At 42.3% G+C, this 24,270-nt stretch overlaps 1 protein-coding gene across 1 annotated transcript in view; it reads left to right on the top strand.

The window, feature by feature from the left end:
* TNFRSF21 (TNF receptor superfamily member 21) overlaps window positions 1-24,270 on the top strand; it is a 77,360-nt gene that overhangs the window by 31,252 nt on the left and 21,838 nt on the right. Inside the window, exon 4 of the mRNA XM_032140717.2 lies at window positions 23,221-23,486. Within this exon, the coding sequence (XP_031996608.1) occupies window positions 23,221-23,486 (266 nt within the window). The remainder of the gene's footprint in view (window positions 1-23,220; window positions 23,487-24,270) is intronic.

Below are 24,270 nucleotides of genomic sequence, written 5' to 3'. Positions count from 1 at the left end.
TAACTAGTGTGGAAATGGATTAACCTTGTGGGTGGTGTTAGCAGACAAGCATGAGAAGCTTGTAGGAGTAATGTGGTTGGGCTGAAGTGGGAGTGAGGGAAGCAAAGGAGATGAAGCTTTTGGGTAAGAAAGAAGCATCATAGACTATAAATTCCATCCATAAACCTGGGTTCTAAAATTCTGGATTTGCCATTTCCTAGTCATGTACTCTCAGTTAAGACCTTTTACTTCTCTGGGCCTCTGTTTATAATGTTAGAAAATTTTAAAAAATGCATTAGAATATGCAGTTAGGAACAAAGACTCTGGATTCTGGTTTCCCTTTGCTTACCAGCTGTGTGAGCCAGGGCAAGTTACTTAACCACTCTGTGCTTTAGTTTCTTCATGTGTAATACAGGGATACTAATAGCACACAGGCTGTAGTGAGGATTACATACATGAGTGTGTGCCCAGTGCTTGGGACATTGCTGTCCACATGGTCCACAGTTCACAAGTGATAGCAGTGATGAGGACGAGTGTGCAGACGCTGGAGATGATGCAGAGGATGGATCATCATCATCCTCACCACTGACATCATCACCTCCTTCCTCTCTGGCAGTCTCAGTTTGTTTCCTGATTAAGTCACAGAAATGACCACTGGCAAGAAAGAAACATTCTCCTTTAAAATACTATTCTTAGGGGTTGGGCGCAGTGGTTCACGCCTGTAATCCCAGCACTTTGGAGGCCGAAGCAGGCTGATCACTTGAGGTCAGGAGTTCAAGACCAGCCTGGCCAACTTAGCGAAACTGTCTCTACTAAAAATACAAAATTAACCAGGCGTGGTGGCGGGCGCCTGTAATCCCAGGTACTCAGGAGGCTGAGGCAGGGGAATCACTCGGGAGGCAGAGGTTGCAGTGAGCCAAGATCGTGCCACTGCACTTCAGCCTGGGCAACAAGAGAAAAACTCCATCTCAAAAAAAAAAAAAAAAAAAAAAAAAAAAACAACAACAAAAAAAACACCGTACTTAGGTAGGAGCAACACTGCCACCTTAAAAGAACTTATTAGGAACATGGGTTTCCCTTCATACCAGATATGATTATTAGCTTAATTATTTACACACGTAGGCAGTGCCCTCTCAAATGGGCAGAGCCTCTGAGATCATCAAGCAAGACTCTTCAGTGGCTTTAGACTTGGATATAAATCTATGCTGTCCAAAACAATATTTTCCCTAAGCTATCTGTACCATGGGTCAGCAAGTTAGGAGATATTTTAGGATTATAGGTTGCAACTACTCCACTCTGTTTGAAAGTGTAGTAGTATGAAAGTGGCCAGAGACACCATGTAAATGACGGGTGTGGCTGTGTTCCAACAAAGCTTTATTTGCAAGAACAGGTGGTTTGTCCTGCAGGTCGTCGCCTACCAGCATCTGGTCTATGCCATAGACTTGTCATCTCTTAGCAGCTTCTCTTTCACCTTCTGCTGGCTTGCACAGCTTGGATAAACAGTTTGATTCTTGGAGCCTTTCTCGAATTTCAATGGTTCGAGCTCAGTTTTTCCTCTAGCAGTAACTGTTTCTAAGTCTGCTGAAGGGGTAAGTAACAAAGGAGAACCATCAGCTATGAGTGGGAGCAAGGAAAAGGAGGCAGCTGTCTTTGTATTTTCTCTTAAAAATTGTTCTGTGCTTCTTCCATCTCCTAACAGATGTCAGCTTTCACCAGGAGACTCCATCTTATGTATGGGTCCACCTCACAGGTGTACCTGCCATGTACCTGCTACAACTCATCTCTTTGCCCAACTAGAGCCATAAAGAAGAGAGGAGGGGGTCTGGGAGAGCTCAGGTTCAAATCTATTTGGCTACTAAAAGACTGGATGATCTCAGGCAAGGCACTTTCTCTCTTTGGATCTCGTCTTTCTTTGTAAAATCAGGAGACTTGAACCCATCACAGAAGGGCCACCAGATTTTGATCAGTGTGACCATTTATCTGTGCCTTACCTGAGTGTGCCTACTGTCTTGCTGGTGTCTATCAGGAAAAACATGGCCTGAGGGGTCCTGCAATGTGCTATAGGGTGGAGAACACTGCACTGCCAGTCAGAGGAAAGCCAGGCTCAATGCCAACCTGATGCCACTGAAGGATTGTGTGCTCACTGCAACATGAAAGAGCTTTCCCCCAGGCTTATGAGAGTGTGAGGGCAGGTTAGTGAAAATTTCTATTTAAATTAGGTCACAGGGTTGGGGGAAAACCAAGAGAATGTGTAATAACTCTGTGTGCTTTTAGGGAGAATATGAGACTTTCTTTTCTTTTTTTAAAATTACACTTTAAGTACTAGGGTACATGTGCACAACGTGCAGAGTTGATACATAGGTATACGTGTGCCATGTTGGTTTGCTGTACCCATCAACTCATCATTTACATTAGGTATTTCTTCTAATGCTATCCCTCCCCTAGCCCCCCATCCCCCAACAGGCCCCGGTGCGTGATGTTCCCCGCCCTGTGTCCAAGTAATTTCATTGTTTAGTTCCCACCTATGAGTGAGAACATGCGGTGTTTGGTTTTCTGTCCTTGTGATAGTTTGCTGAGAATGATGGTTTCCAGCTTCATCCATGTCCCTGCAAAGGACATGAACTCATCTTTTTTTATGGCTGCATAGTATTCCATGGTGTATATGTGCCACATTTTTTAAATCCAGTCTATCATTGATGGACATTTGGGTTGGTTCTAAGTCTTTGCTATTGTGAATAGTGCCGCAATAAACATATGTGTGCATGTGTCTTTATAGTAGCATGATTTATAATCCTTTGGGTATATAACCAGTAATGGGATTGCTGGGTCAAATGATAATTCTAGTTCTAGATCCTTGAGGAATCGCCACACTGTATTCCACAATGGTTGAACTAATTTACACTCCCACGTTAGGAGTGGGAATATAGGAATGTAAAAGCATTCCTATTTCTCCACATCCTCTCCAGTATCTGTTGATTCCTGACTTTTTAATGATTGCCATTCTAACTGGAGTAAGATGGTATCTCATTGTGGTTTTGAGTTGCATTTCTCTGATGGCCAGTGATGATGAGCATTTTTTCGTGTGTCTGTTGGCTACATAGATGTCTTCTTTTGAGAAGTGTCTGTTCATATCCTTTGCCCACTTTTTGATGGGGTTGTTTGTTTTTTTCTTGTAAATTTGTTTCAGTTCTTTGTAGATTCTGGTTATTAGCCCTTTGTCTGATGGGCAGACTGCAAAAATTTTCTCCCATTCTGTAGGCTGCCTGTTCACTTCACTCTGATGATAGTTTCTTTTGCTGTGCAGAAGCTCTTTAGTTTAATTAGATCCCATTAGTCAATTTTGGCTTTTGTTGCCATTGCTTTTGGTGTTTTAGTCATGAAGTCCTTGCCCATGCCTATGTCCTGAATGGTATTGCCTAGGTTTTCTTCTAGAGTTTTTATGGTTTTAGGTCTAACATTAAATCTTTAATTGCATGTTGAATTAATTTTTGTATAAGGTGTAAGGAAGGGATCCAGTTTCAGCTTTCTACATATGGCTAGCCAGTTTTTCCAGCACCATTTATTAAGTAGGGAATCCTTTCCCCATCTCTTGTTTTTGTCAGGTTTGTCAAAGATCAGGTGGTTGTAGATGTGTGGTGTTATTTCTGAGGCCTCTGCTCTGTTCCATTGGTCTATATCTCTGTTTTGGTACCAGTGCCATGCTGTTTTGGTTACTGTAGCCTTGTAGTATAGTTTGAAGTCAGGTAGTGTGATGCCTCCAGCTTTGTTCTTTTTGCTTAGGATTGTCTTGGCAATGCGGGCTCTTTTTTGGTTCCATATGAACTTTAAAGTAGTTTTTTCCAATTCTGTGAGGAAAATCATTGGTAGCTTGATGGGGATGGCATTGAATCTATAAATTACTTTGGGCAGTATGGCCATTTTCACAATATTGATTCTTCCTATCCATGAGCATGGAATAGTATTCCATTTGTTTGTGTCCTCTTTTATTTTGTTCAGTAGTGTTTGTAGTTCTCCTTGAAGAGGTCCTTCACATCCCTTGTAAGTTGGATTCCTAGGTATTTTATTTTCTTTATAGCAATTGTGAATGGAAGTTCACTCATGATTTGGCTCTCATTTGTCTGTTAATGGTATATAGGAATGCTTGTGATTTTTGCACATTGATTTTATATCCTCAGCTTAAGGAGATTTGGGGCTGAGACGATGGGGTTTTCTAAATATATAGTCATGTCATCTGCAAACAGGGACAATTTGACTTTCTTATTTCCTAACTGAATACCCTTTATTTCTTTCTCTTGCCTGATTGCCCTGGCCAGAACTTCCAACATTATGTTGAATAGCAGTGGTGAGAGAGGGCATCCTTGTCTTGTGCCAGTTTTCAAAGGGAAAGTTTCCAGTTTTTGCCCATTCAGTATGATGTTGGCTGTGGGTTTGTCATCGATAGCACTTATTATTTTGAGATACATTCCATCAATACCTAGTTTATTGAGAGTTTTTAGCATGAAGGGCTGTTGAATTTTGTCGAAGGCCTTTTCTGCATCTATTGAGATAATCGTTTTTGTCATTGGTCCTGTTTATGTGATGGATTACATTTATTGATTTGCATATGTTGAACCAGCCTTGCATCCCAGGGATGAAGCTGACTTGATCATGGTGATTAAGCTTTTTGATGTGCTGCTGGATTCGGTTTGCAAGTATTTTATTGAGGATTTTCCCATTGATGTTCATCAGGGATATTGGTCTAAAATTCTCTTTTTTTGTTGTGTCTCTGCCAGGCTTTGGTATCAAGATGATCCTGGCCTCATAAAATGAGTTAGGGAGGATTCCCTTTTTTTCTGTTGATTGGAATAGTTTCAGAAGGAATGGTACCAGCTCCTCTTTGTACTTCTGGTAGAATTCAGCTGTGAATCTATCTGGTCCTGGACTTTTTTTGGTTGGTAGGCTATTAATTATTGCCTCAATTTCAGAGCCTGTTATTGGTCTATTTGGAGATTCAACTTCTTCCTGGTTTAATCTTAGGAGGGTGTATGTGTCCAGGAATTTATCCATTTCTTCTAGATTTTCTCTCTGATGGTAGTTTGTATTTCTGTGGGATCGGTGGTGATATCCCCTTTATAATTTTTTATTGCATCTATTTGATTCTTCTCTCTTCTTTTATTAGTCTTGCTAATGGTCTATCAATTTTATTGATCTTTTCAAAAAACTGTCTCCTGGATTCATTGATTTTTTTTTTTGAAGGGTTTTTTTGTGTCTTTATCTCTTTCAGTTCTGCTCTGATTTTGCTTATTTCTTGCCTTCTGCTAGCTTTTGAATGTGTTTGCTCTTGCTTCTCTAGTTCTTTTAATTGTGATGTTAGGGTGTTGATTTTAGATCTTTCCTGCTTTCTCATGTGGGTGTTTAGTGCTATAAATTTCCCTCTACGCACTGCTTTAAATGTGTCCCAGAGATTCTGGTATGTTGTGTCTTTGTTCTCATTGGTTTCAAAGAACATCTTTATTTCTGCCTTCATTTTGTTATGTACCCAGTAGTCATTCAGGAGCAGGTTATTGAGTTTCCATGTAGTTGTGCGGTGTTGAGTGAGTTTCTTAATCCTAAGTTCCAATTTAATTGCACTGTGGTCTGAGAGACAGTTTATTGTGATTTCTGTTCTTTTATATTTGCTGAGGAGTGTTTTACTTCCAATTATATGGTCCATTTTAGAATAAGTGTGATGTGGTACTGAGAAGAATGTATATTCTGTTGATTTGGGGTGGAGAGTTCTGTAGATGTCTGTTAGGTCTGTTTGTTGCAGAGCTGAGTTCAAGTCCTGGATATCCTTGTTATCTTTCTGTTTCGTTGATCTGTCTAATACCGACAATGGGGTGTTAAAGTCTCCCATTATTATTGTATGGGAGTCTAAATCTCTTTGTATGTCTCTAAGGACTTGCTTTATGAATGTGGGTGCTCCTGTATTTGGTGCATATATATTAAGGATAGTTAGCTCTTCTTGTCAAATCGATCCCTTTACCATTATGTACTGGCCTTCTTTGTCTCTTTTGATCTTTGTCGGTTTAAAGTCTGTTTTATCAGAGACTAGGATTGCAACCTCTGCCTTTTTTTGTTTTCCATTTGCTTGGTAGATCTTCCTCCTTCCCTTTATTTTGAGCCTGTGTGTCAACTCCTCAAAGTCATTCTCCATTCAGCTTTGTTCCATTGCTGGCGAAGAGCTGTGATCCTTTGGAGGAGAAGATGCGCTCTGATTTTTAGAATTTTCAGCTTTTCTGCTCTGGTTTCTCCCCATCTTTGTGGTTTTATCTACCTTTGGTATTTGATGTTGGTGACCTACAGATGGGGATTTGGTGTAGATGACCTTTTTGTTGATGTTGATGCTATTCATTTCTGTTTGTTAGTTTTCCTTCTAACAGTCAGGTCCCTCAGCTGCAGGTCTGTTGGATTTCGCTGGAGGTCCACTCCAGACCTTGTTTGCCTAGGTATCACCAGTGGACGTTGCAGAACAGCAAATATTGCTGCTTGTTCCTTCCTCCAGAAGCTTCATCCCAGAGGGGCAGCTGCCTTTATGAGGTGTCTGTTGGCCCCTGTTGGGAGGTGACTCCCAGTTAGGCTACATGGGGGTCAGGGACCCACTTGAGGAGGCAGTGTGTCCTTTCTCAGAGCTCAAACACCATGCTGGGAGAACCACGGCTCTCTTCAGAGCTGTCAGACAGGGACGTAACTCTCTCCAGTAAAAACTTTCTTAAATTACATGTTTCCCACAGATCAGTGCATCTTTGTAATTTGTTGGGACTATGTGCTTAAATTTTACAAGATAATCTAAAAGTGATACTTGCGAATGGAGAAAACTGTCACTCATATACGGGTGGAGGCTGGGGTTATAGAAATAATTTATTTCACTTCTAGAAAGGCAATGTCCAAGTCTGGTTTCACATGCAGGGTACAGGCTAAGTGCTCTGCTGAGAAGAAGGTGGCTTTCCAGGGGCCCAGGCAGAGCTCTTGTCCACAGGGTATATCTTTAGCCATGACAACCACAAATTTCTTCCTTTAAAAATGCTTATGAGAGATATTAGAGAGGAATTATTCTCTGTCTTAGATGATATTTCTCCCTCTTTGTTCTGCTGTTTGGTACATTATCTCTTGGTTGAGAGTTGTTATCCGTATGTTGCATTATTTGCCTAAAGAGAAGCTAAATGGTCAGTCTGCCCAATTCTGAATTAGTTGGAATTTGGCTAAAGCAGGGAAATACATTATATGAAGTAAACATGCTATCCTATTCTGAAATGATGGAGGGAAGTTTGGGATAAGTTTGTAGCCAGGTTCACCCTTAAGGAATCTCAAGGCAAAGGAAAAACTAGAAAATAATCTTTACAAAGACTTGTTATTCAACTGCTTAACTTGTGATGTTTTTATTTAATTATATATATTTGAACACCATGTTCAAGGCACTGTTCCAGGACTAGGGCTTACTAGGCTTTAGTAATATAGTGTTTGTTTTCATTTTATTTTTTGGAAAATTTACAAATTGGAGAGCAATGAAGATCATGGGCAATGTGTGTATACGTGTGTGTGTGTGTTTGTGTCTGTGTGTGTCTCTGTGTGTGTGTTTGTGTGTAAGTCAGGGTTAGAGGAGATTCACTTAGTCCAGTCCTCTCATTATACAGAAGATGTAGCTGAGGCACAGGAAGGAAGGGTGGCTTGCCCGAAGTCACATGGCCAGTAGGGTTAGAGGGAAGCCAAGGCCTGGCTCTCTAATTCTCGAGACAGTACTCTTTATATTTGACATGTTGCTTTCCTGGTCAAAGGACTGCAGGGTTCTTCTGCTCAGTACAGAGGACATTCTGGTTTGTAAACAATTACTCAAGTTTCTTGAATGAGAAAACACACAGGCGATTGCAAAAACCTAGAAGATAAATAAGGATATTGGAGACTGAGGTTTGGGGAAGCAAAGGAATGAAGGAACATAGCCCTTTGGCCCTTATCAGGGGCATAGGGTAGATGAGGAGGTGGGGATGGAGGGCATGTCTCAGAGCCTGACCTGCTGTCTCTCCCTGGATAGCCTGGATGACACTGGTGATGCTTCCTAGATGATAATCAAGCCAGAAGGGGAAGCGGTATGTGTCTACCTTTTTATGAGTATCTTTTACCTGGATGATTTCAGACTGGGGGAGGTGAAAGAACTGGTGGCTGTGAGATAAATCAGGAGATCTTGGCTCCAGGTGAAAGCAACTTAAAGAAATTCCTAAACTCTTTCAACACGCGTGAAACCTTCCCACCTTTCCCTTGAAGGGACAAAGGTGTTCTTCTTCATGTCTCCTTTCCTTGAAACCTCTTAGAGACTTGAGCACCTTTCTGGCTGCTTTTGACATTCTCTGACTTTAACTCAGTTTTACTTGAAAATGTTCTTGTCTAGGATAAATCTATAAGAAAGTTCCTCTAGGAGAGCCTTATTATTAGTGAGGGAAGGGAGAGAAATAATACTTCCTGTTTACTGAATGCTTATGATGTTCCAGGCACTGTTCTATGGAATTTATATACATATTTTCTTGTTGAATTCTCAGAATAATCTTATGATGTCAGGATCGTGCCAATTTTACACATTAGGAGCAGTGGCACAGAAAGACAAAATAATTTGACCAAGGCCACACCACGAGTCAGTGGGGAGCCTGGACTGGCTCTCAGGCATGTGGCCTTGGATCCTGAGCTGGGAACTAGTGCATACACTGCATCTCACTCTTACCCTTCCATCCTTTGGAGAAGGAGGATTGGAGGTGTGGACAGACGCTTGAAACCTAGACCATCACAAATATACTGTTGCAACATATTTCTCCTCAACTTCTACTTGTTTCCCTTTCTAGAACCCCATGATGAGGAGTGGGGGTTGATGGAGAGACATATTCAAGATATTTATATTCAAAGAAGCAACCAAGATTCAGAAAGATGGGGTTGATAATTTTTTACTTCACCCTGGGAGGCAGCATAGTGCAGTGAAAGGTGAGGGCTCATGCATCAGATATACCTGGGTTTTGAATATCAGTCCTGTCTATGCCATGGTGCCAAGCCTGTGTCTCACCTGTAATGTGGATGTGACTCCTATCTCATGGGATGTCTATGTAGATTGAATGATATAATATGTAACATTGAGAAAGTTGCCAGCTTGGTTGCCCCTTTTTCTTCCCCACAAGGTCAGGGAGATGAGCCGTACTGAAGCATTCATGGAGAGCTGGGGTGAGGCGGAGGGACATATCTGATATTCAACCCAAGTAGAAATCCGTCTAGGGTCAGAATTTATAATGAGACACATAGGCCAGAAGAAGTAGTTGCAGAGGCAACAACTGCACTAGGAACTTTGACTATAAAATGCCTTAAAGATTGACCAGTACAAGAAGAGTGGAAAAGAAAATCAGAGTGTGAGGCCAGGTGTGGTGACTCATGCCTATAATCTCAGCACTTTGGGAGGCTGCGGCGGGCTGAGGTCAGGAGTTCGAGACCAGCCTGGCCAACATGGTGAAACCCCGTCTCTACTAAAAAAATACAAAAATTAGCTGGGCGTAGAGGTGCGTGCCTGTAGTCCCAGCTACTCAGGAGGCTGAGGCAGGAGAATCACTGGAACCTGGGCGGCAGAGGTTACAGTGAGCCAAGATCTCACCACTGCACTCCAGCCTGGGTGACACAGTGAGACTCTGTCTCAAAAACAAAAACAAAAGAAAAAAGAAAATCAGACTGTGGCATGGGTAGTCTGACTAGCAATATTAGAGGCTGGAAGGAAGGAAATTTACTCACACAGGTCTGCTCTTGTAGGGTGGGGAGCACCTGCTAAGTTGATAGGGTGGAGCCTTGGGAGGTGAAAGAAGGGAATATTCTGTGTACAAGTGAAAAAGCAAACCTGCTCATTGGGAGATGTGTGGAGTGGGGCAGCTTTGGCTCGGGAGGGAAGCTGTGCAGAGGGAAGGACCCTGTGGGCCTGATTTTGCTCCCCTTAATGATAAAGGTCTTGGATTCAAATATTTGTAATGTCTCTTTTCATCTTAAAATCCTTTCCTTCGGAGATGCAAAAACTGAAACATGCAGTTGAAAACAACCTACAACCACCCCCTTCTGTATTTTAAGATTGAAATTCAAATACTAAGTTACAGTACAGACCAGCTGGCTTGGTGGTCGAACATCTTATTAGCATAACTTTGATGTCCCAGTTTGAATGTAAAGACTGTTCTTTGGGGAAATAATGCTGCTTAACAAACAAGACATAATTTGCTTAGCATATTTATTTATATATTGAACTAAGTTATATTTTAGTACTTGAGTTTCTGGTGATAACATTTTTTATTTCTTCCATTCTGTCCCTTATCCACGATGTACTTACTACTCAAGCAAAGCAAATCATAACATCATCCCTCTTTCCCTAGCAAGCCAGCAAAAATGGTTTTACTCAATAACAGCCCACTTCAGAGTTCTAAGTTCTTATGAATCCCAACAACAGGCTTAGAAAAAAAATGTTTCCTTCCTTCCCCAAGTGTGATTCCTCTTTTAGGATTGGTCAAATGTGGGAGAATTTGTCTTTATTTTGGGGGTCATGAACAAAACCCATCTCCCAGACTCCCAATCCTGCAGACTTCTCCCTCTATCTAGGGTAAGCAGTAAGGGCCAGTCCAATAGTGGGAGTAGATTTGCAATGCAGTGCAATCATAGGAGTGGAATTGCATGTTTCTTATACAAAGATTTCTTAGAGGTTTCAGTGGTTAGGTGACAGAAGTTGATCAACTGGAAGCTATGCTGTGGATATATTTGAACAATATTAATAAACTCTTCAATCAAGTATCAGGTATAGCTTAAGAAAACTTTCATCTGAATTATTAAAACCACCATATGCAGTGTTTGGAAATGACCAAATCAAGTGTGTTAGGAATGATATGTTACGTTAGCACTTTGCCACTTTGGTTTTGCTTAAAATGAAGTTATGGGGTGTTTGCTACTACCGGCACAGGCAAGATCAGGAGGTGATTTGGGATGCAAAGATGACATAAAATGTGATTACTACAATATACATTTTCAACCTTTATAGGAAAGGCTTCTTCTGCTACGTTGTTTTCACATTCTACTTTTCTTTAACAAAAATTGATATGCTTCCTGAGTGCCATGTCCTGTTCTAAGTTTTTATAAATATCAACTTCATTTACATAACCCTGTAAGGAAGGCCACTATTACCCCTATTTTACAGATGGGGAAACTGAGGTTTGAAGAGTAACTTCCCCAAGTTCACGTAGCTAGGAAGTAGCAGTGCCAGGCTTTAAAGTCACGCACTGATCTGATGCTAGACACTGTCCCTTAATGATCAGAATCTGGATTTTCCCATAAATTACTTGGTGCTAGAAAGGTCTAACCTTTTGTGGTTGATTTAAAAAAACAAACAAAACAAAACAAAAAAACTGTGCTCAGTCAAGAAAAAAATTATTACCTTAGCAAAGCCCAGCTTGTTCTGAAATAAAACGCCTACAAAATTGTCATCAACAGTAAATTTTCCTCTGTAGAAATCACTCAGATTTCCTACTTGTTCATAAATTGCTTGAAATAGAAAAATTCTAAAGCCAGACACCCAATGGCGGAAGGCTCTACAAGGCTGTTTTAAGAAATAGAGGCTGTTTCAAGTAAGTCAGAGGTGATGGAGTCCTTCTAATCTGAACTCACTTCTGTTTAACTTGGTGTTTTTCTCATCACCAGACAGCAGTGGCAACAGCAGCAGCAGTTGCTGCAACCAAAGCTTTCTCTCCTTTGCCAGACTTAAAATTCCAGACAGTCATCCTGTCTGTCAGCCCAAATTTCCTATGGGAAGTAGACTTGAAGTGTAAACACCAGGAAGCCAGGCTGAAGGGAGCAGGGTATTCCCTTTAAGAGGCCGCTGTGTCCTAGCGTTCCAGCTCTGGGCTGACAGCCGCAGTCATTTTCCAGCGGCGGGGTTGGACTGTTCTCACCCCCGCCCCCATCCCACTGCCTTTTCCACCTCTGAGTCCAGGAATGCCATTTCCAGTAGACAGCCCCTTTCTCTTTAACCTCTTAGGGTGTTTGAGGATTATAAAGCACCCAAAACTGTTGGCAGGAGAAAAGCCTCTTATGCTTGTAGCCTAAAAAGCATTATCTCATGCACAAGGTGGCCAGAGGCATGGCCTTCGACCTTGGGAGTCAGAGACTGTGATTCTCCTCAGACCCACCCTCTAGTGACTGTTCTCTAGTCTTTAGGGTGAAGCTATTAATTAATTAATTTATTTTTTGAGACGGAGTCTTGCTCTGTCACCCAGGCTGGAGTGCAGTGGCGCGATCTCGGCTCACTGCAACCTCTGCCTCCCAGGTTCAAGCGATTCTCTTGCCTCAGCCTCCTGAGTAGCTGGGACCACCATGCCCAGCTAATTTTTGTATTTTTAGTAGAGATAAGGTTTCACCATGTCAGCCAAGCTGGTCTCAAACTCCTGACCTCAAATAATCCGCCTGCCTTGGCCTCCCAAAGTGCTGGGATTACAGGTGTGAACCACCGCACCTGGCCTCCTAAGATATTTATTTTTAAAATGTATATTTCACTCTGTGTTTTAACTAACAGCTTTTAAATTTAAGCTGTTTGGTATATTGAAAAGCAAATCAGCATTTCTCCCACATAGGACTCAAATACAAATAGGAAAAAAAAAGTCTAAAAATGTATGTCCTTGAGTCAACCTGGTCAGGTATTATGTAAGCAGATTTTGCAGAAGAAGAGGAATTTCTGGAATTCTGCTGATGTTCTTCATGACTAATTGGTGGTTAACATGGCAATGTATGTATAGAATTGGACATATTAGGCTTATTGATCATGTCAAATTTTAACAAATAGGTAAATTCAAATTTATAAGTATAAAAAACCTCAACTATATTTCACCAAATCTGACACACAAATTAATTGTGAGACATAACACTCTTTTATACACCACTAAGTAGAAAAAGGAAACACTACAACCAAACTATGAAAAGGCATTGATTAAAATATATATTCAGGTGTCTTAGAATTAGTAAACATGGCGATCTTTCAGCCGCAGTCTTACCTTTTTTCCATAGAGTGTGACAACGTGATTCTAATGCCACCGTTCAGTTCTCAGTTTTCCTCTGCTTGGCCGATTGGCAGCAATCGACACTCTTGCCTTCCTTTTCCTTGAAACATTTTCTTCCCTTTGCCTCCAAAACACCACATTGTCCTGGTTTTCCTCCTCCATCTTGGGCTGTTTCTTCTCTGTCTCCATGGCAGGTTCCTCCTCATTTTCCTGACCTCTAAACAGTGGAGAGAGCTCCAGGATTCAGTGCTTGCACCTCTTTTCAATGTACACACTCTCTCTCCCTGGTGACCTACGACTTTAAATACCATCTATCTGCTGGTAATTCCCAAGTGCATATTCCAGCCTGGACCTTTTACCTGCACTCATGGTAGAAATATGCTCCTGCCTGCTTGGCAGACCCAGATGTTTAACAGGCACCTCATGCTTAAGATGTCTAACACCAAATTCCAAACCATACCTCCACATCAATTGCCCATCACAGAAAGTGGTCCCCTGTCTTCCACTTGCTCAGGCCGAAACCTTAGCATCCTTGATTCCTTTATTACATTCTCACCCCATATTTGACTCATTAGCAAATCCTGTCTGTCAGTTCTACCTTCAAAATACATGCAGAAGTCCACCACCTCCCATCACCCCCACGGCCACCACTTTGGCCCAGACCACTGTCACCTCCTTGCTGGATTACTGCTGTGGCCTCTAACTGGTTGCTCCCTTTTTATCTGTGCCCCCTTCAGTTTATTCTTGGCACAACAGCTGGAATGATACTGTTTAAATGTAAAGTCAGATTGTGTCATTTTTCTCCCCAAGGTCTCCAGTGACTTTTTATTGAACGCATAGTAGCCGCTTAAAGGCCGGATGTGATCTGCACTCTCCCGACTCCAATTTTTTCTCTCTCTACGACTCCTATTGGTCCCTCTCCCTGGCCCATTTGCCCCAGCCATGCCAGCCTTCTTGCTCCTCCTTGTCCATGCCAATACCCTTCCTGCCATTGCACCTGCTGCTCCCTTTGCACAGAACCCTCTTTCTGCAGATAATCTGCACAGCTTTCTCCATTAAGGGCTTGATGCTACCTCTGTGAGGCTTCTCTTAGATGTGGCAGCCCCATCACCTCCCACCCTATCCTCTTTCCCTGCTTTATTTTTCTCCTCAGCTCTCCTCCCTATCTAACACAGTTTATGTTTTATTACTTCCCCCCAGTGGAATGTAGCCTTCACAATGAAAGGGATTTTGTTTCCCTTGGCATTTGTTCACTGCCATATCTCCTGTACCTAGAAAAGTGTCTGGCACAAAGTAGACGCTCAATAAATTTTTGTTGAATGAATAAGTTAACAGCTTCAGATATTTGGGATAGCTTCAAAAACAGACTAAGATAAGCAGGAAGGAGGGATGTTTTTGTTTTGTTTTTTGCCCAGTGGAATGAGATAAAAGATTATTCATTTTCCTCACAGTATCAGTGATATTTCTTCCATTTGGAAAATTACCTACTGTTTTGATAGTTTATCGTTGGAAAACATGTTGTCCATTTACTTCAAGAGATCTTTGCACAGTGTTTTTTGTTTTTTTCCTTTTTCTTTCTTAGTAGTCCCCAAGGATCATCTGAGCTTACGGTTATTGTCTATTAAACCTTCAACTAGATAGTGATAAATTCTGCTTCAGAAATAATTTTTTGCAGCTAAAGTAAAATCTAAACAGATCTTCTAACTTTTACACCTCAATTAGGGAAGGACTATTTTTAACCTGGGGCATACAAAGTTCCTAGCACTAATAAAGCAGTTTCCTGTGTAGTGGATGCACTGGAAGTTAACGCTGTTGGTATACAAATTTTTAACCATGCTATCGTATACTGGTTACTACGAAACACAAGTACATGTGGGTATGTTGCTTTTAGGAGCACTTACTCTGTTATGAGGCTGGAGAGACCACAGCTTGGACAGCTGATCCCAGCAAAAGGATTCTGCTGCAGCGGGAGAATCTGGGAGAACTTTCCCACTTGTGAGCTCTGGCCACTAAAGTGGATGTAGTGGATCACTGTCAATGGGAAGAGCGCACTGGCAGAGGGAGAGGCCCTTGTACAAGAATGGGGTCCCTGGGAGCCCAGGTTTCACCCATTGGTGAGCACAGAACACCATAGAAGCATTGTCCTTTCTTCTCATTATTATAGAGGCTGGAGATCTGGCAGGGCCACAAGGCTAGGGTGTGTGTGGGCCTGGGGTCACTCAGGTTCTCAGTGGCGTAGGTTACAGAAGCTAATGAGATGACAAATGGTGAGGAGGCTCAGTCAAGAGGGCAGGGATGACAAAAAAAGACTCTCATTCATTCATCTAAAGATATTTGTGGTATTCCTCTGACAGGTGCTGGGGATGCTGCTATTCAAAGCAGTGTGGTCTTGGGCTTGGCCTCAAAGGCATCTTTGAGGACAAGACCATTGTATGTGGAACATCGATTCCAGTAATGCTAAAGCCAGGCTTTTATTCCAATTTCTGACTTTGACGTATGTTGCTTTGTATAGTTGCTGTATGTGCTGTGGCCTTCTTTGTCCCTGTATCTGCAGCTTGTAAGGTTATGGACACAGTGCGTGCCTGTTAGGAGCATGTCTTTTAGGGAGGTTTGGGGGGGGTGTTAGAAGGGAGGTTGCCTTGAGTTCATGTCTCCTGTCTTCATGTGTACATCTCAGGAGACTGCTGTGTGTGTGTTGAGAAACTGGCACAGGGATAACTGTGGAGTTGTCTGTCCTGGGAAGAGGTTGTGTATTAATTGCCTCCCTGGGAATTTTCTCATTATTTGTCCTTTTACACCTCCCTTTCTAGAAGAATAGTGAGAACTGACATTACATGTAACAAGATATGTTGGGGGTGCTTGAATCTTTTTATATGATGAGTTTGATACCATCAAAAAGTTTATAAACCTGTCTCTTAGATGCACCCATTCTGCACGAAGCCTGGTTGTGCAGCATGAAACTGAGTGCTATATTGTGTAGTTCCAGGCAGCCTTTGCTTCCTCCAGCATTGTCTTCACTGTCCTTTATACCTCTTTCAAGGAGGGCTTTGATATGGGTTCTCAGTGATGACATTCACTCCAGATATTTATCTCCAAAAGGAAAACAGCCTTCATATTTTCCCTAATTATAAAGGTCAATTCGGGTTTTTATTAAAAGAGAAGGAACCCATTTTTGCATCCTGAAGCTGATATTCAGCTTTTAAAAAATGAGCTTCAAATTAGGATTGTCCCCCAGATAATATGTAATTGAAGGTTTTATAATGCACTGGAAATTGCCATTTCTTCCATAATAACCCAGTTTATCAGTTCATACCTCAGTTCTTGAGCTCTCCTGCTGGGGATCAAGTTAGTACCAGCTCACTTGGAAGAACCCATGGAGTACTGCTGTGATGCTCTGCATGTGGCAGAGGTGGTGGCAGCAGCATTTTTCCTTCCACATTTACCCTCCTGTGGATGATTCAGCGATCTCCTAACATGTACGGGTGAGGTTCCAAGAAACACAGGAAGCCGGGAGTCTGGTGCTTGGCTTCATTGTTCAGCACCAATAATCCCAGTGGTAAAACTTGTGTTTGTACAGAACTCTTCCCATCTTTTAGGTTCATTGGCCCAATGACACTTGTCCAGGCAGAAATGGAGGGGCAGGGGAAGGAGAGCCAAACTGTACTGATGTGCCACCCTAGGAGTCTTTAATACTTGATCGCATAAATCTCCTTAACCACTCTACCAGATAAGAGGTGTCTTTATTTTACTTAAGTGAAAAGTGAAGTCTGAGAGGTTGCCACTTGCTCAGGGTCACACAACTAACAAGTCACAAAGCTGGAGTTTGAAACCATATCTTGTGACTACTACCAATGATCTTCCACTACCTGATCCTTCCCATCCTCTTGCTTTTCTCCAGGGGCCAGGGCTACCTTCTCAGATAGTTCCTGACTAGTACAGCCTCAGATGTATAGGGCTTGACTCCTTTGATGACCTCCCTAGAAACTTCATCCATTCTCCAGAGCTCCAGGATCTGGCACCACGGGAAAAGGCAATGTTGGCAGGGCACGGTGGCTCACACCCGTAATCCCAGCATTTTGGGAAGCCTAGGAAGGTGGATCACTTGAGGCCAGGAGTTCAAGACCAGTCTGGCCAACATGGTGAAACGTCGTCTCTACTAAAAATACAAAAATTAGCTGGGCGTGGCGGTGCACACATACAGTTCTAGCTACTCGGGAGCCTGAGGCCGGAGAATCTCTTGAACCCGGGAGGTGGAGGTTACAGTGAGCCAAGATTGCACCACTGCACTCCAGTCCAGCCTGGGTGACTGAGTGAGACTCCGTCTCAAAAAAAAAGGCAATGTGATGTTCTGTGCCCCTGTCTATCAGCCCTTCAGTGGGGTGAGGGTTGTGTTACTTCTCAACGTAAGGAAAAAGACACTTGGCATCATATCCAGTTAAACAATTTAGATCGATTCAACACATAGCTACTGTCACCAATCTTGACAAAAACCCTGGGAACTCTGATGGGACAGATGACTGGGCATCCTGCCAAGCAGAGAGGTGGTCTCCATGTCACTTACTGTCATTTCACATTGAGGTTAATAATTGGAGTGGGAAATTTCATTGTCTTCTGAGTGTGGTTTCTTTTATTTTAATGAAATGCTTTTCTAAATCTTTATGCTATTTGACAGTCCCACCCAAGGTCTCTTTAAATTGCTGTAATTGCAGGGCTGGGGAACTACAGCCCGTGGGCCATATCCAGCCTACTTTTTTTGTAAGTCGAGTTTTATTAGAACACGGCCACATTCATTTGTGGTGTTGGTGGCTGCTTTCGTGCTCCAACAGAGTTGAGGAGTCATGACAGAGACTGTATGGTTTTCAAAGCCTCAAATATTTACTGCTGTCCTTACAGGAAAAGTTTGCTGACTTCTCTCGTTCTCTCTATCATAGATTTAAAGAAAGGAAATAAAGGGTGCAGTGGCTCACTCCTGTAGTCCCAGCACTTTGGGAAGCTGAGGTGGGCAGATCACTTGAGGTCAGGAGTTTGAGACCAGCCTGGCCAACATGGCGAAACCCCGTCTCTACTAAAAATACAAAAATTAGCCAGCCATGGTGGTGAACACCTGTAGTCCCAGGTACTAGGGAGGCTGAGGTGAGAGAATCTCTTGAACCTAGGAGGCAGAGGCTACAGTGAGCTGAGATCACAAGAAAAGAAATAAAGTCCCTGGGGAAACTGTTCCAGGTTCTGTTAGGTGGTGCAAAAGTTACTGTGGTCTTTGCCATTTTGGTGACCAGAAAAAAAACAAAACAAAACAAAAACACAATTACTTTTTTCTTTCTTTTTTTTGGGGACAGTTTTACTCTGTTGCTTAGACTGGAGTACAGTGGTACAATCCTGGCTCATTGCAACCTCTGTCTCTCAGGTTCAAGCGATTTTCCTGCCTTAGCCTCCTGAGTAGCTGGGATTACAGGTGTGCACCACCACGCCTCGCTAATTTTTTGTATTTTTAGTAGAGACAGGGTTTCACTATGTTGGCCAGGCTGGTCATGAACTCCTGGATCAAGGGATCCACTCACCTCAGCCTCCCAAAGAATTACAGGCATAAGCCACCCGTCCAGCCCACGATTACTTTTGCACCAACATATACTTGGTCAGTAATAACAGACCAGGAGGCAGCACACACACTGTGGCCAGCCTTGAGTGCGTTCATCCTAGGTTGGATGGCCATGCCTGAGGAGAATAATTCCAGCAAATAATAATGTCCCTCCACTGCATCACATTCCCTATTAACCACAATTGAGGCACCACTAACTGGGTGGGTGACCTTGCACTAGGCACCAACCCCAACATGCGATTTCCTTGCCAACAAAATTGAACACTTAACCATGAGTATTTATAAAGTATATATAAACACATCTTATATATGTGTATGTTATAAAGATAGTGTAAAAAGGAATAGTAAAGTAAATCTCAAATAAAAGTAATAACATGAAAAGAAAACCCATTTCTCCACTGTCCAGCCTAGGAAACAGAACTTCATGAATACCTTTGAAATCCCTTCTGTGCTCCTTCCCCCTCCCCAAAGAGGTAACTATCTCAGCTTGGCAAATCATCCTCCTGCTTTTCTCTGTAGTTGATTGTTTTCTTTTGCCTAACACTTTTTCCTACACAAGGAAGGCATTCAAAGCCCTAGTCTGGTCTCCTCACTGGGGTTTTGTGATAATGTGCTAGACTAAAAGATTGGTATCCCCTGAGGGAGTCATTGATTTATCTTTGATTTATCAACTCCATGGTGGGAGAGGACAGCAGTGAAGAACATTGGCAACCCCAGCCAGTTCATGGAGTTGACTACATATTTTCATAGTAGAGAATCTAGTTGAGAGAGAGAACAAGATGAAACCTGATTTGTAGGCCTTAAATTTAGCTTCCAGTCCATTTTAGTTTATGGGAAATCTCATTGTATCTATTCTTTGTGGGTTTTTTTTTCTTTTTTTCTTTATTTTGTGGCTTAAAAAAAGGATAAATACAGTACTGGGTTTTGGAAGAAGGAGTGGTTGTTAAACTTAAACCTTTTAAACTCTGTAATTACTTCGTAAAGGCCGTGTATTTGCATCTGAAATGCATTGAGCCTTAAGTTTAGTGCTCCGTATATGGAGCTTTCATAATGATGGGAAGATTTCCAAAAATAAATTAACTCTATAGAAAATGTTAATCAGCTCATCCCCAGTGATCCTACTGAGTTTCTCCATTGTACACTTGAGGAAATGGACATGACAGTTAGAAGTTTGCCCAAAGCCACTGTCATCGGCATTACGAAGATTTAAGCAATGGTCTTATTTACCAGAAAACACGGTCATGTTTTCATGTAAGACACTGTGGACCTTAGTCAAATTGATCTGAATTAAGATTCAGGGACTAACAAGACTTTTGGTGTTTGGAAGAGTCTACCACATCAATCAAAAAGAGCTGGCTTATTCCTTAAAGTTACCTGCAGGGTTTTAAATCAGATATGGGTTTTCTGAGGAGTCTCTTTGCTTGAAATCAAAAGCTCTGTATCTGACTAAACATTGCTCAGAAAACGGAAAAGCAATTGGTTCAAGTAACTTCACACTGCCAGGGAAAACTGTGTGAGAAGTACAGTAATGACTCAATTTGTGGCGTCCTTTTTTATTTTTTGTGGCATTGTACTTTTTTTTTAGATAGAGTCTCCCTCTCTCACCCAGGCTGGAGTGCAGTTGTGTAATCTTGGCTCACTGCAACCTCCCCTCTGGGGCTCAAGCAATCCTCCTACCTCTGTCTCCCAAGTAGCTGGGACTATAGGCCTATGCCACCACACCCAGCTAATTTTTGTATTTTTTGTAGAAATGAGTTTTCACCATGTTGCCCAGGCTGGTCTCGAACTCCTGGACTCAGGCGATCCACCTGCCTCAACCTCCCAAAGTGCTGCATTACAGGTGTGAACCACCCTGCCCAGCTATTCTACTTTTATAGTTGACAAGAAAACAGCCTTCTACTAGGAACTTATTTTTGAAAACCATTTTCAGTGGATTGGTTCAGGATGTGTATACAGTCTTCCACATCATCTGCCTCAATAGGATTGCCCGGCGGAGTAAGAATCCATGTTGAGGAGCCACAGCGTCCTTCGTTTTTACAGAAACTTTTATAATTATTATTGTTTTTATTGGCAATAATTGATAGCTCATTTTATAAATATTTTCCTGAACAACTGATGGGGGTGCAAAACATATTTTTATTTTTTTTCTAGGAAACCTTTGATTGAGAAATCAGAACAGTAAGCCCCTCTTTATTCTTCTCTTTTCCTTTCTCTCCTAAGCCTCACTTGGGAATGTGACCCTATTTTTTTTATTGAGTAGTAAATATTTTTAAGATATTGTTAACTATAACAGCTATATTATCAGGGCAGGTGAGCATGGTCTCATTCAAAGACATGATATTGGCCAGGTACGGTGGCTCATGCCTGTAATCCCAGCACTTTGGGAGGCCAAGGCAGGCAGATCACCTGAGATCAGGAGTTCGAGACCAGCCTGGCCAAAATGATGAAACCTCATCTCTACTAAAAATAACAAAAATTAGCTGGGTGTAGTGGTGGGTGTCTGTAATTCCAGCTACTTGGGAGGGTGAGGCAGGAGAATCCCTTGAACTCGGGAGGTTTAGGTTGCAGTGAGCCGAGATCGCACCATTGCACTCCAGCCTAGGTGACAAGAGCAAAACTTCATCTCAAAAAAAAAAAAAAGCAACAACAAAAAAACCAAAGACATGACATTGATTCAGAGGATTCACTCACCTGTTGTAGTAAAATACCAGAGCCCTTACTGTAAGGGTAATATATGCATCCCACCTGTAAATCCTGGCAAAGCCAATGTGTAATTGCAGAGAGAAGATGTCATAAAGAGAGAGACACCAAAGTGAGCTACTCAGGGAGAGCCTCCCCTCACGAAGGGTTGGTGCCAGGTGCTTATCCTGAGTATTTGGATCTTGAGATTTGATTTTTGCAATTCACCAATTTCATCATCACCATTTCATCTGTTCATCAGATCTGGGGACCACAGATGCACACTCACTGGGTTTTCAAGTGACTGCTGAGCCAGGATGACAATAGATTGAATCACTGGGGACAGCTGTCTGTCAGAATAACCAGCCATGGTCATTATAAGCCAAGGCATTTCCTTCTCTTGGAAGGTACCATCAATACTGTCACATTTCATAGTGGTTACACATACAGGATTTGAATTACAAACCTGGTGAGTTGGGTTCAATAACCAACTCACCTACCTTTTGTGATATTGGGCCAGTAGCCTAACTTTTCTAAGTGTATTTTTTTTTCCTTACCTGTGTAATTGGAATATTAATGCCTTATAAAGATGTTCAGTGAGCTAATGCCTTAACATGACACCTGGAAGGTAATAGCTATTGTTATTATACAGTCATTTTGGCTGCTGTCTTCATTATAACTATGCAAGTCAAGTTGGAAGACTGAATAATGAATTAGAAAATTGCTTGTCGAACATGAATTTGAGCACAAGTTAGGTGTTCTTCAGGAATGCTTCTATTGGCCTGGAACAGCTGGGCACACTGTTAGTTGATATAAAGGACACCATTCCCAGAATTTGAAAACCTTTTACCTAGACAGTTCTGGGTAAAGTCCATTGCAGTTTTAATTTGCAGCTTCCCTTTTTCTAAATGTCATGAAGTCACCATGTTTTTAGATGTGAGCCTCTAACTTACTTGGTTACTATTGTATTTAGTACAGTAGTCTTCCTTATCCACACTTTAGCTTTCCAAGGTTTCAGTTGCCTGTGGTCCACTGTGGTCCGAAAATACTAAATGGAAAATTCCAGAAATAAACAATTCATAAGTTTTAGATTATGCACTATTCTGAATAATGTGATCAAATCTCATGGTCCCATACCATCCTGCTCTGTCCCGCTGGGGAAGGGAATCATCCCTTTGTCCAGCATGCTGGAGACCTCACCTGCCTGTGAGTCACTTAGTAGCTGTCTATGTTATCAGATTGACTGCCTAGGTACTGGTACTACAGTCCCTGTGTTCAAGTCACCCTTATTTTACTTAATAATGGCCCAAAGCTCGAGAGGAGTGATGCTGAGAATTTGGATATGCCAGCGGCCATAAAGTGCTTCCTTTAAGTGAAAACATGAAAGTTCCCCACTTAATAAGAAAAGCCAATTGTATGCTGAGGTTGCTAAGATCTACAAGAAGAAGGAATCTTCTATCCATACATTGTGAAGAAGGAAAAAGAAATTCATGGGTAGTATGTATAGGACTCTGTACTATCCATGGCTTCAAGGCATCCACTGGGGATCTTGGAACTTATCCACCCCTCTTCTTCAACAAGGGTGTATTACTACAGTACCAGAGGAATCACTGTGAATACCTTATTTGGATTTGGCTTTCAAAACATCTTTTTGGGTCTGATTTATTATAATTCTATGATCACTCCTTCTTCTGGTTTCATACTCAGGAAGTGAAATTTATATGAGGGTACCAGCTAGTCCGCAAGATGAGCTGCTGTGCCAAGTGCTTAAGGGAGGCAATGCATTCCTTTGACATACAGCGACAGGAAAGCGTGCCTCTTCTAGTTCATTCATTAAAGCAGAGCTGCCTTATGTAAGAAGCTTCCCTTACAAGCCCTCATTTGTTTTTTATTTCTTCTCTGGTGTAGGTATCGACATCCTAAAGCTTGTAGCAGCCCAAGTGGGAAGCCAGTGGAAAGATATCTATCAGTTTCTTTGCAATGCCAGTGAGAGGGAGGTTGCTGCTTTCTCCAACGGGTACACCGCCGACCACGAGCGGGCCTACGCAGCTCTGCAGCACTGGACCATCCGGGGCCCTGAGGCCAGCCTCGCCCAGCTAATTAGTGCCCTGCGCCAGCACCGGAGAAACGATGTTGTGGAGAAGATTCGTGGGCTGATGGAAGACACCACCCAGGTAATGGAGCCCTGGTTGTGTGTCTTTACCACTGACCTGTTGCTCCTATGCTTCAAATTTTATCAGTTGTATGGGAACAAAGAAAAATAACATATTCGGTGGATAGGCACACACACACACACACACACACACACACCCCCTACCTTCTAGGACGGGGGTTCTCAGTGGCCGTGCATTGGAATCATCTAGAAAACTTTTTTAAAAAATAGTGATGCTCAGAACCTACCTGCAGACCAGTCACATCAGAATCTCCAGGGGACAGAGTATGAATCAGTATTTGTAAAAACTCTCTGTTACCCCATCTACAATCTCATTTTGCATGACACACTTTGAACAAAACCAAGAAAAAATACTTTTTCCTACACCGCCTCTCCTTCAGAGGGTGTTTTTGTGATGTGGCTTATGAAGGCAGCATTCTCGCCTCCTGAGGATGCAGGTGGTGCTAGCGGCAGTTGATGACAGAACTGATTCTCCTCCTTGGGTTGTTCCGTGGAGCACATCAGATGGGAACTGAGGGGACCCAGGAGTGTGACTTCTTTTTTTTTTTTTGAGACGGAGTCTTGCTCTGTCACCCAGGCTGGAGTGCAGTGGCGCAATCTCGGCTCACTGCAAGCTCTGCCTCCCGGGTTCACGCCATTCTCCTGCCTCAGCCTCTCCGAGTAGCTGGGACTACAGGCGCCCGCCACCACGCCCGGCTAATTTTTTGTATTTTTAGTAGAGACGGGGTTTCACCGTGGTCTCGATCTCCTGACCTCGTGATTGGCCCGCCTCGGCCTCCCAAAGT

The sequence above is a fragment of the Hylobates moloch genome, unplaced genomic scaffold, assembly GCF_009828535.3.
Source record: "Hylobates moloch isolate HMO894 unplaced genomic scaffold, HMol_V3 SCAFFOLD_20, whole genome shotgun sequence".
NCBI lineage: Eukaryota > Metazoa > Chordata > Mammalia > Primates > Hylobatidae > Hylobates > Hylobates moloch.
This window is presented reverse-complemented; position numbering and strand designations above follow the sequence as displayed.